Raw genomic sequence first — 18057 nt, forward strand, 5'->3', positions numbered from 1 at the left:
AGTGCAAATTTTTGGCATATAACACCGAATTAATATTCAAAGGCCATAAGCAGTGGAGGCAGTTTCAGGCATGTATATAACAAAAGCACACAATCAGGTCACACAAACGTTTATTAGTACAAAAAGTACAACAAAAGTAAGCAGCAGACACTCCCTTTGTATCTATCTTGGTGCATTTTTTTCACAACACTTGCAATACAACATCAAGGTTCCAGAGCAATGAAACTCAATCACCAATACTAGTAAGGTGTTGTCGGCAAAATCATTTTTCACTGAACTTCAAGCAGTAGCAATTGTATGCCAGAACAACAAGAGAATTAAAACAGTCCTCCCTATAAAAATACGAATGAACATAACACAAAAATTTTCATTCAATTACTGCAGTTTAAACCTGAGCCCCCATGCTTTTAAACAAATGCCTTAAAGGGGTACTGACACAAAAACATTGGCCTCGCATTTTTCAGCTGCAATGTGTTGCTGGGGGCCTGTTAGTCATGACACGACACATAATTTGCTGCAGCACGGGACAGATAATTACAGGCCCCTGACAATTGACCACTTTCAGTATCAGTTTGAAAGAGCTCCAAAAAACGAGAAGCCACCAGGGGCAACTATCGCTACCTAGAGTATGCAGCTCTTGATCAAGTCAGCACAAAGAACTGTGACACACTTCTGTACAGTCCACATCAAGAATTACTTTCGAATAGTAAACCTGACTGCAATGTCGCCAAACACAAAACTTTCAAAGCGTGTGCCACAGCGAAGCACTCCCAAGCAGCCGCCAAGAAGTATAGACTCCGATAACAAACGCAACAAAAAAGGCAGCTATGATGTCATCATAACTTGTTTTATTGACTGCAGCATGGTGACTGAAGGGAAGTAGGGGGTCTTCAAAGGTTTCCCTTCGAGGGTGTCAGTGGCAAGATGCAAACTTCCAAAATCGATTTAAAATACCTTCCAACCTATATTTGCAGTTGATATTTTGCAGATGATATACAAATGCTCACGGGAATCGACCTTGCAGGCTGTCTCAGCCACAAAATTTTGTCAGGACCCCTTTAACCAGTGGGCTACAAACCCATTTTTCTTTCCTTGATTATGGTATTTAATAAAATGCATATTAAAAAAAATAGCACATACAATATGATAGTTGCAATGTTGCAATAACATAGCGACAATGAGCAGTGCTGAAATCATAATTTTACCGAACTTCAAGCACTAGCAATTATATGCAAGGACAAGAAGAAAAGAGTATATGTCACTTTGTGACTTAGGACAATCATAAAAATACAAATGAAAAAAACAACAACAAATTTTCACTCTATTAGTGCGATTTAAACCCGAGTCCCTATGCTCCCTAAGCAAATGTCTTAACTTCCTTGATTATGGCATTTCATAAAATGCACATTGAAAAAAGAATATACAACATATAATACAACAGTTACAATGACGCAATCACATAGTGACAATTAGCATACAAGCCCTTCTAAAGAAAAACTCGAATGCTCATATAATGTGCCACATACCAGTTAGGAGAGCTCTCGAGTTGTACAGAAAAAGTGGTAAGGATAAGCACTTCACCAAGATGGGATACCAGTTTTATCTAGTGTCAATTTAATCATAAATATCCTTAGCACATCTGAACCATATGAGCATGCCGAGTCCCCTCAGTGCAAAACAAATAGACCATTTTCAAGCAATCCCAGAGCCCTCGCAGGCATGGGAAGCACTATGGGAAAAGTGTGTACGTTGAATCGGTCAAACGCGCCAGCTGTTTTCGATCACCCGCTGCTCGTTGGTGCCGTGGGAGCACCGAACAAAAAAGAAAAATTAAGAGGCATCCCCAAATGTTGACTATTACATCCAAAATACTATACATGTCTGAACGCACCTGCATGTATATCTACACATTAAATGCTAAAGGAATGATACAGTCGGCACGCGAATGAATGATCACATGCCGATACATAAGTCAAAACGTGCTATCGTGAGCAGTGGGAGCTGGAACACCAAATCCATAATTATAAATGATTACTTGTTCAACGATTAACAATTAATTGTCCATGATCGGGTTTAACAAAACAGCAGAAAGGTTTTACAGTGTTTAGGTACAGTGATTATTTTATTTTAATTCACAAGTGCTCACTTCTTTGCACTGTGCAAAGAAGTGAGCACATTCTAAATGCGTTTAAAAAGGAACGGAACTAGAATTTATTTGTGAGGTTCCTTGCTATGATAATTTGCTGTTTCTTGGTACCTGATTTTAGGTTGCACGACTGGTTCATCGAAACCAGTGTCTTAATTTCATGTCAGAGCATTCGAATATTGCTAAACGAGGTATTGTAACGTCATGCTACACACGGCATCAAAAAAAAAAACTTGCTCACATAAAATGAGCAGTAGTTTCCAGCTACAAATCGATTGCCTCAAAGAGGCAGGGGATCCTGTGCATTGTTGCATCTGTCTGCAAAAATTGGTTGGCAAGGCTAAGAAAGATAAATATGGATGTACTTTGCCCGTGAATAATGAAGAAGCTACAAATATTTGAATTAATTGATATATGTAAGAGAATTTGTATCCCCTTTTTTGTCCTGCTTTTTATTTGCTCTAGTACAATCCCAACTTGTAGTTATAGTGCCAATGAAGGTTAGTAGACACGTATCGTTCGTTACACATATGGTGGAAGCCCCGCCGCGGTGGTCTAGTGGCTAAGGTACTCTGCTGCTGACCCGCAGGTCGCGGGTTCGATTCCCGGCTGCGGCGGCTGCATTTCCGATGGAGGCGGAAATGTTGTAGGCCCGTGTGCTCAGATTTGGGTGCACGTTAAAGAACCCCAGGTGGTCGACATTTCCAAAGCCCTCCACTACGGCGTCTCTCATAATCATATCGTGGTTTTGGGACGTTAAACCCCACAAATCAAATCATCACATATGGTGCAAGCAACACACACGGCCGTTCAGTGATTGTATCTTATTTTATTAAATGCGGACTATACTTTCTATAGAACTCTTCAAAATCAGAACCTCACATTCTACTCGTAGACAGTGTCAGTGGACATTGGTTCCAAATGTAGGACTGCTCGAGCGTTTCATAGGCAACAGAGTGTATCTATTTTATTTCATTTTTTGCCATAAAGGAAAACAAAAGGGGGATGACACTTCTGAGCCACTTAAAAAATCCTATAGTGAGACTGATGGAAATAGTCGAGAAGCCCTCGCAGCTGAACACTGAAGTTCGCAATTGAATTACGCAGTAATATGTTGCACCTAGCCAAATTCAAGGTCTCTAAGAAGTCCTGGAATGACGCAAGCGGTAAAGCGTGAGGCCCGCATACTTCTTGCCGTTGGCTGCTCTGGCATACCAACTTTACCCGTGAGTGCTTCCGCACTTGTTAGTGGCGATGGTGTGCTTGAAAATGGTCTATTAGAATTGCACACCAGATTTGAAAATTTACATTGTGAACGAGCTAGGCACGGGTGAAATGAATATGTTCGGGCCTACTTGCATGTGTGCACAAACACTGAAAATTTCTGATGCTGATACAAGAGTTGTTGTTGCTGCTTCTCTTTGAACCTTCACCAAATGTTCCATCACTAAGGTGCTATATTTTACTGCTGAGCAGTGGAGGCGCCTGGCTGCAATGTACACTTCGCCTTGTTTCATAAGAATTGTTTCTATAACCGCATATGATTGGTCAGCAAGGCGTACGACAGAACTGTTAGTCTTTTTTTTTGACGAGTAGTTATGGCTCGTGTATACTGTCCCTTTCATAAGCATACGGGTGTACTGCACAAGATCTGTAGAAGCATCACTTCTGTATGGGACACCCCTACCAAAAAGGCGAATGTCTTCAGCAACAACTGTCTTCTGTGTGGCTCTTTTGTCGAGCGACATACAGTAGTCAAGCACTCTCCTGTCTGTTGTTATGCTTGATAGCTTGTCGATCAAGTCCTCAACTTGATGTGCTCTACAAATTTGGTGTGGTACGCCATTTGCAGCTTTTACCATGGACTTTAATGCGCCATTGCCAGCTTCAAACGGGAATGCCGAATGCGCCCACAGTGGGCCCCAGTGCTTGACACTTTTTGCAATGTGCACAAGTTGATGTAGGTTAAATGTCATGCATTTTTTCCCATATATGGCTTCTGCCATGACGTGAAACTCCAAAAGGAGTTCTTCTGCTCGCTGAAAGTGTGACAAACTTATGTTACGTGACAGCAGAATGTGAAGCACCTCAACAAGGCAAGCCCAGTGACTGATGCAAGATTTATTCAAAATTCCTTGCAGCACTGGCAGGCTGTAGAAGAGCACCCAATTCTCAAACTCCTTGGCCTTCCACCACTTTCTTTCTTTTGTTGCTCTTGGCAACCGGCGCACTTCTCTAGGAGGAGCCAGTGCTGTCAGCCTTTCATCAATCGTTCTTTGATGCTTCCCAATATAGAAATCACACTGTGCATCAGCCATCCACATCTCTAAAAACTGCCTCGCCACTCCCAACAAAATACTATGCATATAATCGGGGACAAAACCCCAGACTATATCAAAATGTGGCAAGTTTAGAAGTGGAGAAACTGTCTTCACTCCTCTTTCAGAATGATCCTGTTGCAATGCAGTTTCTGCATCTTCCATAATTTCTTGTTCAGAACGCTCTGGTGGCTCATTCTTCTCTACTGGGTACCTGGTAGTGCCTGCAATGCGTTCCCCCTTTTGCAGACACCAGTTACACCCATAGTATGCATTAAATTGCATGACCCCTTGCATGGGGGCTCTTGCCACTGAATCAACTGCACAGCAAATGCAATAAGCCTTGAACAGCTTCGGCTGTCCTTCATGATCAAGAACAAAGCCATTCTGTGCCAAACCTTCCATTTTCTCTACAAACACATCAAGAAAAATGCTCATATCTGGCTTTTTCTTTCCAAACCAAAGAGCAGCCAACACAAGTTTGTCCCCTCTTTGCATAATGGGCACCTCATTCACCAGTAGCTGTATAGGCCAAATTGAAGTGTTGCTGGATGAAAATAGTGGTGTGCCATCTGCATTTAATGTAAAGCTAATCCTGTGCCCTTCGTCTACTGTAGCAGAAACAAATTTGCGATATAATTCTCCATCACAAATATCAGAAAGGTTACTGCTTTGACTTAAGGGCTTTGTCAGGTCAAGAAAGCTGCAATTCTTTAAAACCTTTCGAAGTTGAGAGGGGACATCCAATAGGACAAAAAATGATTCGCTGTTTACTGAGGAAGCTAGAGCCCAGCCACATTTTTGACAATGACTCGACTGAGCATAGGATTGTGCGACCTCGTGCACTGTCGAACATTTACCACAAATGAAATGAAAACTCATCTCGGTGCCATGCTCTGAAAAAAGCTTGCCAAGCTGGTATCGTGAATGTGGCAGAACAGGTCGTTCAAAAAACATGTTGACCATTTCAATCAAACTCACCATTGCTGTAAAAGACAAATTACTTTTTATGGCATGTTTAAATATCATCAAAAGCATCTCGCCTTTTGAAACGACAATCTTTTCATTCAGGACCTCCTGAAACAAATCTCCAAGTTGTGTCCTGTTTGTGTCGGCATCGGTTGACAAGTTTCCATTGAAAGGTCCCTCACTGTCTATGCCATCAGCCACATCACACACTTCACTGTTACATTCAGATAGAAACACGCCCCGAGTCACGCTGTCCACAGTATCATGTTGAGTGCCCTGCAGAAAAAATTCATTGTAAGGTTTACATGAATACAATTATTATGTGGAAGCATACCATTGTTGTAGGGTCAGTTGTGTCATCACAACTGCCAAAATCTGTGTTGTCATCATCACTGATGAAATGATTTGCACCACATGGATCATACACAGTGGCGGCACAGTCTCCACTGTAATCACCTCCATCATCTATATCTTGCAGATCTCTCTGTCGTTCACTTCGATCACCCGGAATGGCTGGCTGCGGAGATGTCTAGACAAAAAAAAAAATGCATTTAGATAAATCATAAAAATAAATAGCAAAGAATATACTAAAAACATATTTGTCTCTTGCAAATTTTTACACGACTAAAGGATATATACTGTAACTCTCTGTAAAACAAATGTTGCGCCCCCCCCCCCCCGCGCGTGCTTCTTTTTCTTTTATGAAAACCAGCTCCAAGAAAAGGACCCAAGATTTCAATCGTAACGTTGTGGTAAATGAGGCTCAACAGTTTCTCTAATTAAATTTAACTGTGCCTCTTAATTAAATTGAGCACGCATTCTCGAAATCATTAAGCCAATGCTTTAGGAAATTATGTTTGTAGGTGCACTTTCCAGCACGCGTGCACGCACCAACACAAACGTACGTACTTGTTACATTCAACGCACTGCGTACAATATTTGAGACGAAGGCATCCATCTACGTACCAGCGTTCTAGAACATAGGCTGCTCGCTCCATCGGAATCGCTGCCCATCGTCGTCATTATTCGCATGCTGCACAGCACTGTCCGCCGCCAACACCGCAGCGGCCATCGATGTCGCATTTTGCGGTACCGTGTACTCCGCTTGACCGACGGGCGGCCGCGAATCCAGCGGACCTTCATCCGAACTTTTATTGTGTGAGCCATCCTTTATGGATTCCTGCGCGGCAAGATTATTGAGATTTAACAAGGACATTTTTTGCCGATAATCTGATAGAGTCGAGACAATTAAAGAAGTTTACTTACAGTTTTAGCGAGCCGCAGCCTAGCTGATGAGTCTGTTGATCTGGGCACACTGCATACACTGCTTGGATTCAGATACTTTTTATACCTTCCGCGCTTTTTCCGTTTCTTCTGCGGTTCCATCTTGCTAATATGTGGCGGTGACCGCTATGCGCTCGTCTATGTGTAAAACTTGAATGCGCTCTGACCACCACTTGCTCTACACGCTAGATTGACCGACCCACAGAACACTTGCCAGAACACCGACCCACGCCACAGAACGACCACGCTACCACAGTCCTGCGGCCGCAAACATACCAAACATACGTTTGTTTACAATAGCTCACCGCAAGTGGTCAGTGAACGCAACCTAAAAAAGAAAACGTTTTTTTCTTGGCATTTATCACGTCACAAAAGCCGAAAAAAATTGTTTTCGACGTCTGCCGCGCTCACGGAGGCCTCCATGGCCGCGCTGCTGCGTGCAACGAGCCAACAAGCTCAACAATGGCCTCAAAATTGGCGTAACTTTTTTATTTATGGGGGATTTGAATGCCAAATAATAAGTTTATCAAACTATTTTTCAACAGCAATAACATTTTATTTTAGCATCAGTGTCAGTGTCTAACTTATTTTGCTTTTTTAGTTCTAGCTGGGCGCCATCCTTGTCACTTCAGGACGGCCTAACTAGCATCAACATCAATGAGCTTGCAGCAGCTTTTCGGAAAAAAACGTGGTAATGGTGGCATCGTACTGCTCGAGAACGTGTGTAGTGTGTTCTGTGTGTTGTGCGTGATTGTCTGCGGTGTTGGAATCGGAACGTTGCAGCGATGATTACTCACGCTTACGTTCGATACCAGGACGACAAACATTTGGCAATCGTGCCAGTGGAAGACATAAAAAATTTCAATCCGAATGAGGATTATTCGACAGCCTTCTTTATGGTCAAATGGACCGATTCCACCGGCACATGTGCCTACTACCGCGCAAGAATTTTGCGGGTTGGAGGTAAGTTTGTGCATTTTTAAGGCTGCATTGAATTAGTTCGATTGTTTCGTGCTCCACGCAGCAACGATGTGACGTGCGATAAATCGATCGTGTATACGTCAGTGCAGGGCGATTTTCATCGAAGTTCGTGCAATTCGGCAAAATTAAAATTACGTGCCCCGTTTAATGTAGGGGGCTAGAACAGGCAGATGCATGAAAAAACGTAAGTGAGCTAGGCGCTCTAGGTTTCTTTGAACGCACAAATTGTAGAACTTCCTAATTATATTTGCGTACACTCACGTGTACACCCACTCTTTGTCATATACCCAGGTAAATATGGCGTGCACTGTGGTCATTTATGTGATCAAACGACATCAAGCATTTAATTGATTCAGATATATAGCCATTAAATTCGAATGTACACGCGAAATTATGTGCACACATGAATATATTTCTTGATGGTTCACCAATCTTTTAGTTTGCCTTTTCAAACACGTGAGCTTGTGTCATTTGCTTATGTAAAGAGCTTTAACCTTTATATGTATGTATCACAATCTGTTGAGACAGATACGTTTTTCTAGGTTAACATTTCTTGCTACAATCATATTGCTCTCTTGGGCCATGTTGCTTTTATGGTAGTCTTCAGTTACACCGTTTTTCTAGCTTACGACTTGTACTGTAATAGAATGTTGTGTATTCCAGAGTCGGAACAAGACTTGAAGGAAATTGTGTCCCGAAAAAGGGTGCGGGTGAGGCCCCTAATTGAAGATTCTGATCAAGCCAGCGATGGCGACAGCAATGTTGCACCATCGAAGGTATGGTTCACCCTATATGTAATTGCTTGACCAAGCATAAAAGAAAATATTGCCCAGTATTTTATTGCTCATGTTTTATTTTTTAGGAACAAGACAAGCCCTCCGAGAGTAGGGAGCGGCTTTTAAAAATTCTACAAAAAAAGAAAAAAGCTGTGAAGGTCTCACCCTCACAGGAGGCTGAGCTGAATGAGCTCCAAAAAAAAGTTGCAGAAATGCAAAAAAAAATAGATGCTCAGAACGAGGAACTCGTAGAGCTTCGAGGGCTGAACAGAGATCTCCAAAAGGAGCTCCTAGTCAAGATCAGAGAAGGCAAGTCTAATTGGTATATTATATATGAAGTGGTGGCACACACTCTTGGTAGAAGGAATATTCTGTAAACAAGAGTGTAAGAATGATTTAGCAAGTTAAGTTCACGAGGATGCTTTGTTGGGCTAGTTGGTATTGCATCATTAAACTCTACTGCGCATATACACGGGGACGAAGAATGAACTCACGAGGCATATAGTGCTGAACTACAACTGATGCTTAATTTCTGATGGAGCAAAATTATATGGACGTAAATAGCCTATGACAGCACTCTTTGGCCAAGCATCATCAAAAAAGTTTTACAAAACAACACACCATTTTACACACTGCCTATGGCTTATCAGCGTTCAAAAATTCTATGTCCATTCTTAGGTGTCGTGGAAGGGGTCCTCACACCATTTTCTTTCCTGCGATTATATGGGTATAGCGCACCACCACAAGGACACAGAGACACACACTTAGCACTAACTTGCAACTACTGTTTCATTTGCGATCACACATGCTATTTATACAATAACAGTAGACCGGTAAAACCTGGAAAAGATCATGTTAAGATACAGCAGATCTTTTTATGTCCTTGTGGTGGTGCGCTATACCCATATAAATGATGAACCCCAACCAACTAGCCCGGCAATGCGCCTTAGCATCTTTCCTGCAATCAATTTCATACACTTCTGACAAGTGTCCTGAAAGCTTTGCTTCCACAACGCTCTTAAGAAATGAGGTAGAATTTCAGAACATTGATAAGCCATAGGCAGTGTGCAAGGTAAGTGTAGTTTGCTTACTTTATTCTTTGCTAGTGCTTGGACTAAGACTGCTGTTATTGGCATGTTTGGTACATATAGGTCGTTCCATCAAAAATGAATAATCAGATGTAGTTTAGCGCTATGTCTTGTGTCCTTCCTTCGTCCCCATCTATATGTAGCAAATGTACCTTCTAAGCGAATAACCATGTTCCAATGTTAGTTGGTTCACTTCAGTTTCTGATGTGCAATTTTCATGTAGGCTCCAGTAGATACAAAAGTGCAGAGCCTACTGCTCAGTCCCACAGCCCTGGCACCCCTCTGCCACACAGCATGGACATCACTCTTCCAGCAGTTAGCAGCACACCATCCCCCCCTTCATCACCCACCAGAGAGTGCCCACATTCTCCCTTGAAGGCGCAAGCTGGTGCATCAGGCGGTAGCTTGGTGAGATGTTTGAGACTCAGTTTTATTTTAGAAAAAGCTGTGCTTAGTGCCTACATAATGACAGCAATCATATAGTAACTACACTTGAAATCCTCAGCTCATAAGCCTGGCCTAGTTCTTTGACAGGTGTATGTTTTTCTTTGCAAGTGATCCGTTCACTTCCTCATGTTCCAGTTACAGCCCACAAACCATGGTGTATCATTGCCCTAGTGCACTGTAAACCACTAAGGCTTCAATGACTCAGCTGCAGTGTTTCTTCGTGAAATTTGAAGGAAAGCATGCATTAGTTTTATGTGATAAGCAAGAAGCTGTTGTTCAATTACATGCGTTTATTTGTGAACTTCACACAGAATAGTTCTGCTCAATTGAAAACCTTTATATATGGTACATTAAATTTAAGCATTGTGAATGGCACTCATGTGTTACTGCTGCTTTTATTTTCTGCAGGTTGACATTGGACAAGGGCTGCGAATTCCGCTGGAAACATGGCGTCGTGTGCAGGCTCGGGACAAAGATTCTTTGTTCATTAAGGATCTGCTGGTGACAATCTGGGATCCAGCTCAGCTACAAGGACGATCATTGCAAGGTAATTTCCAGTACTTTGAACTGCCAGTAATGCAGTGTTTAAAATTGCTTAATGTATAATGTTCTGCAGGCAAGCATTGTCCTCGTTTCCCAAATCGGCCGAGAAAGGATCCATTGACACCATGGAAGGTGTCTGTCATGCGAAGTGAGTATCAACATATATCCCATTTCGTCAGTGTGTGAGCTCATAAATGGTGTTCTAATGAAGCACCAATAACTAAGTTACCTCACTTTGCACAGTTTACAGTGCTGAAGTTCAACCAAGACCCATTACTATGCACATATATTACAGCGAAAGCTGTTGTGAGATCACAACTCAGGTCTTGCGCGAACATAGCGAAAAAAACTAATGACACAGTGGGGCTCGAACTCTGGTCCACTGGGTGCCAGCCCAGTATTCTGCCACTGAGCCACGCCGGAGCTTGGGACTTGTTGGCAAACTTGCCTTAGGCAGGCTTGATGTCGAGAAAGCAATTGCGTTAATACGACTTATAAAGCGTTTTAAAACAGCGAAAGAACAAGCAGTTGTCGCACAATGTGAACAGCGTAGTAAGTGGGTCATCCAATGCTCCAACCCATTACAAAATCTTGTTTTTGTTGAGCTATTAACTGTGGCGCATACCCATTTTAGGCATAATTCCTCATCGTTGTCAGTCACTGCATAAATTGGCACAAAATTCCTTGCAAGTGTTTAGCGGATACCACGCTTCTCAGAAGAATGACGAAAAACAGCATAGCAAATGCTGGCCTACTACCCAAATAAATTTATTAATAATGACCTAGTGGGTATCAAGCAAGTGTGCTTGTACTAGTTACCAATGAGTGTTTCGAAAAGGCTCTGAAAGGTCGCTCTTCTAGCTTTCGCTGTGACTGTGCTGTGCCTTCCGCACAGATCTGGTGTTTTTATAGATACCTCTCCCTGTTTGCAAATAATGTGACGTCACTATGAGCACTGTGCCCACCATTCCTTCCTACGGCGCTGGGGCTGGTTGACAAGAAAGTTCCGCTAGCGGGATCTTTCTACATACTAGCAGGGCTGCATGTGTCTGCATTCGTCAGGCTGAAATTTTGGTGAATTGTTGTAGGCTGCCATAGATGGCAGCCATTAAAAAAACATTTTTCCTCTTCAAAAGCAAACGTATTCACGGTGACGGATGCTTTGAGAAATATTGTAATGGTATAGACCTAAATGTACCCAATTTTCGTTGCGACATGTGCATCGCAGTTTTAAACGAGGCACAGCATTGGCTGCAGCAAGGTTTTGAGCTGCTGTGCGAGAGGTTATGAAGAAAATTCTCACTCGTGCCGCAAAATTCTGACCGAAGATGAATGGGAAAAGAAACAAGAACAAACAAGAAAACACTTTGTCGTGTGTTCGGCTGAGGTTAACAAATCCTTGTGAAAATTAAAGCAAAGTTGTCAGCTACATTCCTCATACCCCTCTGAAAATTTATGCATTTTTAAACTCTTTAACTTAATTACATACGTTATCTTTTGCACAGTCACATCACTGCATCTGATGCATACAAGGTATTCGCATACTTACATTGTTCCCTTAAGACCTAACACACAAACTTCTAGTGTGCATCTTCACTTCATGAATATCGAGCAGTAAAGGTACTAAGTATATGTGAAACAAGAATCTCTGCCTTTTACATGAAGTCATATGAGGCCTCTGATAAAACGAGTTATACCTTTATTGGGTTTGTGTACTCGCTGGGGCGAAGCGTATATTTAGCTTTACCAGTGGTATCTTTCAGCCCGGTGATCATGCAATTTTTTTCCTGCACAGAGCGCAAATGCTGAGATGTACAGACTCGCAGATGACCGTGTCAAATGCATATTTACCTTCACTAAAATCTTGAATCAAGTTCTGTAGACAACCGGTCGCTGCCACCAGCCCAAAACAAGCGCCTATGTTTTTGCAAACAAGCCACATCGTTATTCACCCTGCACGTACCACACACAATCTTCTCAGGTTCACCTTTGCAGATGTCAAGATGAACCGATATTGTTGATGCCTTTTAACGTACACTACACTCCACAATAGAGTGCACATTTTCCAAGACGATGCCGCTTTTCCTCGCACAGGCCACCACGTGTGTTCACTTCTTCAAGATAAACAGCCAGCGTGGCAAATATTTCATCACGCAGTTTACCACACAGCTAGATGTTCACTGACATGTACTACAGCTGATGTCGCCATTGTAACATGAAGTTAGGCTTTGAAAAAAGAAAGTAAAGAAAAAAACTTTCCCCAAACATCGCACGACCGTACTGCACTGAGGCACCAGAGGTAATGCTTCGCCAACCACACCTTCCACGTGCGCTAGCGACGTCGCACTGTGATGTACCCTGGTAGAGGTCTATTCTTCTGGGACATTTCTTAATAGTATCACTCATGATGTATGCAGTTTATGAGGCGAAAATACATAATGGTGAATTTCATAGATGGTTAACTGATATTACATTTAAAATCTGTTTTAAAAAAATTTCTCACGATAACTTCATGAATAGATTCATTAGTTCTATATTCTGCATTGTTTTTGTGTCATTTATATCCAAAATGCTTTGCTACCGAAGTAATAATGAGTGCTTTTGATATCTTTTCTGCTATGAGATGCCATTTTGACACCACTGAAGATGCTACCTAAAATTTTCATGTGCAGCTGCCTAAAAACAAAGCGTATTTTTTATTCTATAATGGATTCATTTAGCTTTATGTTAATAATTATACCTGTGTATCTTATATATGTTTAAATGCCTTTTTTTAACAGCCTGCTACAAGCGTCGCTTGGAAAAGCAAGGTTTCCCAGACAGTGCGGTCCAAACGCTCATGAAGCGAATGAACCATTATGTTGGAGAGAAAATCGCAGACATCGACAAGATGGCAAAGAGGTACACCAACCGCAATTTTGTTTTGCAATTTTTTTAACTTCAGTAGTAAACAAATTTTGGCTTGATAAGTTGGGGCTCTACTTCAATGTGTATTGAACCTAAAGTGCATTTAATTCCACTTTTCATTGTGAGCCACTTTTTTTTTAACTGTAATGAAACTAGCCTTCATGCAAATGCTGTTTGTTTATTGTTTCTGCAGGGTGCAGCGTGACTAACCAATGTGGCTGTAGCAAAGTGCTGGACCTGCATGGCAAGATACCGCATATTATGTTTGTAAATAAAAGATGTTCTGTTTTACAATAATTGCATTTTTGTCAAAGGTGTCTACATGCATTCATTAATCAATACGTCCTGTACCATTTGAGCCAATTGGCATATAAACAATTGGTCCAATTGGTTAGATGCCAATTGGTCATGCCATACTATACCATTTGAGCCAATTGGCATAAAACCAATTGATTCCATTTGTGAATTATACACAATTGGTCCAATTGGTGTTGGGCCAATTGGTGCACAACCAATTGGACCAATTGGTTCTATACCAATTGGTGTAAAACCAATTGGTGTAAAACCAATTGGTCCAATTGGCTCAATTGTGTACTAATTCACAATTGGAACCAATTGGACCAGGTGGAAATTTTCCAATTGGTTTCAATTGCTTTTTTTAACTGGGCTGATCTGTGCCTCGATACGAACAAGGTGGTCTGTGGTGGATCTACCTTCTCGAAACCCGCACTGAAATGGGTCGAGCAAATTATTTGTTTCAAGGTAATGTACAAGTCGGCAGTTTATCATTTTTTCGAAGACTTTGCACAAGCAGCTTGTAAGTGCTATAGGCCTATAACTCGAGGGTAAAGAAGGGTCTTTGCCCTCTTTCAAAATGGGAATAATAATAGCCTCTTTCCAGGAGGTAGGGATAGCGCCAGAAAACCAGATAGCATTGTACAAACAAAGTAAGGTTTTTCGTGTTTCGATTGGTAGGTTTTTTAACATTTCATACACCACACGGTCAGAACCTGGGGCAGAAGTACTGCAGGAGTTAAGAGACATTTGCAGCTCAGCTAGACTGAAAGCTTGGTTATATGCCTCGGATCTAGTGCATTTGTGTTCAAGTTTCTGCTTTTCTATTCTTGTTCTGTATTTTTGGAAAGTGTCAGTATAGTGGGACGAGCTGGACACCTGTTCGAAGTGTGCACCGAGGAAGTTTGCCTGATCTTCCAAGGTATCACCCTGAGTGTCCACGAGTGGAAGTGTGTGTACTTGTTTTCCTGCTATCCTACCGACCATGTTCCAGACTTTAGCCTCCTGTGTGTATGAATTGATCCCTGACAGAAACTTCTGCCAGCTTTCTCTTCTGGCCTGCCGACGCGTTCTCCGGCCTTGAGACTTTATTTTCTTGAAGGTGTCAAGATTTTCGGCTGTCGGTGAGTTCCGAAGCAGCCTCCAAGCTCTGTTTTGCTGTTTGCGCGCGTTTCGGCATTCAGAGTTCCACCATGGCACACGCCGTTTTCCTGGGTGCCCATTTGTTTGTGGGATGCATTTTGTTGCAGCATCAATCAAAAAAGCTGTGAAGTAGTCGACAGCAACATCAATGCTTAAAGTACTTATGTCACTCCAATCTATACGAGCGATGGTATGAAACCGTTCCCAGTCGGCTCTGTTTATGAGCCATTTGGGAACACGGGGTGTACACTCAGTTGCTGTAGTTGTGCTCAAAACTACGGGAAAGTGGTCACTTCCGTACAGATTACTGACGACTTTCCACTGAAGCAGAGGCACAAGAGATGGAGAGACTATGCTTAGGTCTATGGAGGAGTAAGTGTTATGTGCGATATTATAATAGGTTGGTTCTTTTCTATTTAGGAGACATGCGTTCGACGAGAGAAGGAATTGTTCAATCAGTCGACCTCGCGCGTCGCAACGAGAGTCTCCCCATAGCCTGCTATGCGCATTGAAGTCTCCAAGGAGAACATAAGGCTCCGGAAGTTCATCAATTAAAGAGTGTAAATCACGTTTTTGCAGCTGACAGCTAGGAGGGATGTAAATAGTGCAGATTGTGATTAGTTTATCAAAAAGAACCGCTCGAACAGCCACTGCCTCAAGGGATGTTTGGAGTTGTAAGTGTGTGCATGCAATTCCTTGATTCACTATGATGGCAACACCTCCGGATGATGTCATGGCATCATCACGGTCCTTTCGAAAAATAACGTATTTGCGAAGAAAATTTGTGTGTTTTGAATTAAGGTGTGTTTCTTGTACACACAGCACTTTTGGTGAGTGTTTGTGTAGGAGTTCTTGGATGTCGTCAAGGTTTCTGAGAAGGCCCCTGACGTTCCATTGTATGATTTGAGTGTTCATGGTGAATGTAAAATAATGCTGTGTGTACGAAGAGCGAGTGGCTGTTTAGACGGGGAGTTTGAGTTCACTTAACAGGGCCGTCACCAGGCCCTGTTATTTGCTTTTTTGTTTTCTTGGCGCGCTCCAAGGAGCCACGCCGCTCTTTCGGCACCACGGGTGCCGACGTATCCATTGCCTCCTCGGAGGCACTGGATGCCCGCACGTGCGGGCTGTTAGTTTGGATTTTGGGCCTCGCCTGATGAGGGGAGGCCTTGAGACCCGAAGACTCTGGAGTCTCCGGTCTCTGTTTGGGAGTAGGCGGTGTAGCCTGGGCTACAGCCGCCTTGGGGGCAGGTGCCACAGCCGACGGCTCGCTCTGCGCAGGCCGAAGGGGTGGCGAGGGCTGGTGCGACGTTGCCCCCTGACGTGCCGCATCAGCATATGTTGCGCCATAAAATGGCGACACTCTTCGTCTTGCTTCTTTGAATGTGATGTTTTCTTTGACTTTAAGAGTGATGATTTCTTTTTCTTTCTTCCAGTTAGGACACGAACGCGAATACGCGGCGTGTTCCCCGTCACAATTCACGCAGTGGGGCGTGGTAACACAGTTATCAGATGGGTGGCCGCGGCCACCACATCTTGCACAAGTTTCCTGACCCCGGCAGTTCTGCGAACCATGACCAAATCGTTGACATTTGAAACACCGTCTTGGATTGGGAATGTAGGGACGGACAGATAGTTTGATGTAGCCTGTGTCTACAGATGAAGGCAGTGTGCTAGATGCGAAGGTGAGTATTAAATGTTTGGTAGGTATTTCTTTGTTTTCTCGTCTGATGACGATTCGTTTCACATCTGTGACATTTTGCTCTTTCCACCCTTCAAGCAGTTCCTGTTCAGACATTTCAAGAAGGTCTGCTTCTGAAACAACTCCGCGTGAGGTGTTCATTGATCTATGAGGTGAAACAGATACTGGGATGTTACCAAATGCTACGAGATTGCCAATTTTTTCATAGTGGTGTTTTTCCGGCAGCTCAAGGAGAAGGTCTCCGCTAGCCATTTTTGTAACCTTGTATCCTGGGCCAAAGACCTCAGTCAGAGATTTAGCAACAAGAAATGGAGATATGACTCTGGCTTGTTTTGTTGGGTTTTCGCTGTGCACAACATGGAATTTGGGGAAACATTGTCTGGGTTGGCTGAAAATTGAGATGTCATCGGTGCGTCCCCTCTTAGGCGGAGGACGATCTAGTAGACGGGGAAATGCAGGTGTTCCCATAGTAGTGTAGTTTTTTTTCGGCAGCAATGGCGACCACCCACCATGGAGTCCAACCAGGGGACGCTGAAGCACTTAATAGCATAAGGCTGCAGACGCCAGCCGTACATTGCCACTATAACCAAATATAACTACTCAAGGTTGAGTAATTACACAAGGTTAACCCTTGCCGCCAGGAAAAATCGGAAGTAAATGGAAGAGAGAAGTAGACAGGAAAGCTAAAAAAGTAAGAAAGACGAAGATGTAGGGAGAGAGAGATAGGAAAAGGCGACTGCCGATTTCCCCTGGGTGGGTCAGCCCAGGGGTGCCGTCTACGTGAAGCCGGGGCCAAAGGGGTGTGTTGCCTCTGCCGGGGGGCCTTAACGGTCCAATCACCCAGCGTCGGCTCAACCCCCAGGATCCCCTTTTCCCCGGACACGGCAAAGCCACGCACGGCTAGGCGTGGGAGGGAGTAGAAACTCCCCCGTTAGCTCGGGTCCGTGGTGTCGCTACACACCAAACGCCTGCTTTCACAGGCGCCCCTGCGGGGGGCCCAACATGGCAACAATGCCAAGAAATCGAACTGCCAAAGTGCTATGGAAGGTAATTCAGAAGCGCCCTTAGGTTGCGATTCCACCGATGAAGCAACCCGAGCTCAATTTCCTAGCAATGAGAAAAAGGTCGGTCGCAAACGTCGCCGTAAAAGAGTGAAGCGTACGCGCGCGACAAAGCAAAGGCAAGAAGGAGGGGGCAAGCATCTGTGAGAGACAAAAGACAGTAGCTCTTCGGGCAGTTCGATGAAATAGCCTTTGTGGCATACAGCAAGGGGCAAACGGCGTAGACCAGAGCGTGCGGGCAAGAGTGTCGAAGGGGTCCTAGAAGAAAGGCCACGATTGCTAAACGCAGCATAGGAGCGAGCCCAAAAAGGTCATGTCCACTCTTTCCCACGCATTGCTCGGGACCCCTCTGCGAACCTGACAGAGGCAGGCTGAAATTGCGACTGAGGCGTGACTGTGCA

At 43.4% G+C, this 18057-nt stretch overlaps 1 protein-coding gene and 1 long non-coding RNA gene across 2 annotated transcripts; one reads left to right on the forward strand and one right to left on the reverse strand.

Moving 5' to 3' along the window:
- Window positions 1-93: 93 nt before the first annotated feature.
- LOC142814160 (uncharacterized) lies at window positions 94-7140 on the reverse strand. The gene is made up of 4 exons (XR_012894825.1): window positions 6700-7140; window positions 6400-6613; window positions 5768-5962; window positions 94-5709 (listed from the first exon to the last, which is right to left on the reverse strand). It is a non-coding gene; the product is annotated as an uncharacterized LOC142814160 (long non-coding RNA).
- Window positions 7141-7351: 211 nt separating this feature from the next.
- Window positions 7352-13756, forward strand: LOC142814159 (uncharacterized). Its single transcript, XM_075892135.1, has 8 exons — window positions 7352-7680; window positions 8362-8474; window positions 8561-8783; window positions 9786-9970; window positions 10418-10556; window positions 10626-10700; window positions 13333-13453; window positions 13653-13756. The coding sequence occupies exons 1-8, from the start codon at window positions 7503-7505 to the stop codon at window positions 13666-13668; spliced, it is 1050 nt and encodes a 349-aa protein (XP_075748250.1). The 5' UTR covers window positions 7352-7502; the 3' UTR covers window positions 13669-13756.
- The last annotated feature ends 4301 nt before the right edge of the window (window positions 13757-18057 follow it).

The sequence above is a fragment of the Rhipicephalus microplus genome, chromosome 4 (assembly GCF_043290135.1).
Source record: "Rhipicephalus microplus isolate Deutch F79 chromosome 4, USDA_Rmic, whole genome shotgun sequence".
Taxonomy (NCBI): Eukaryota; Metazoa; Arthropoda; class Arachnida; order Ixodida; family Ixodidae; genus Rhipicephalus; species Rhipicephalus microplus.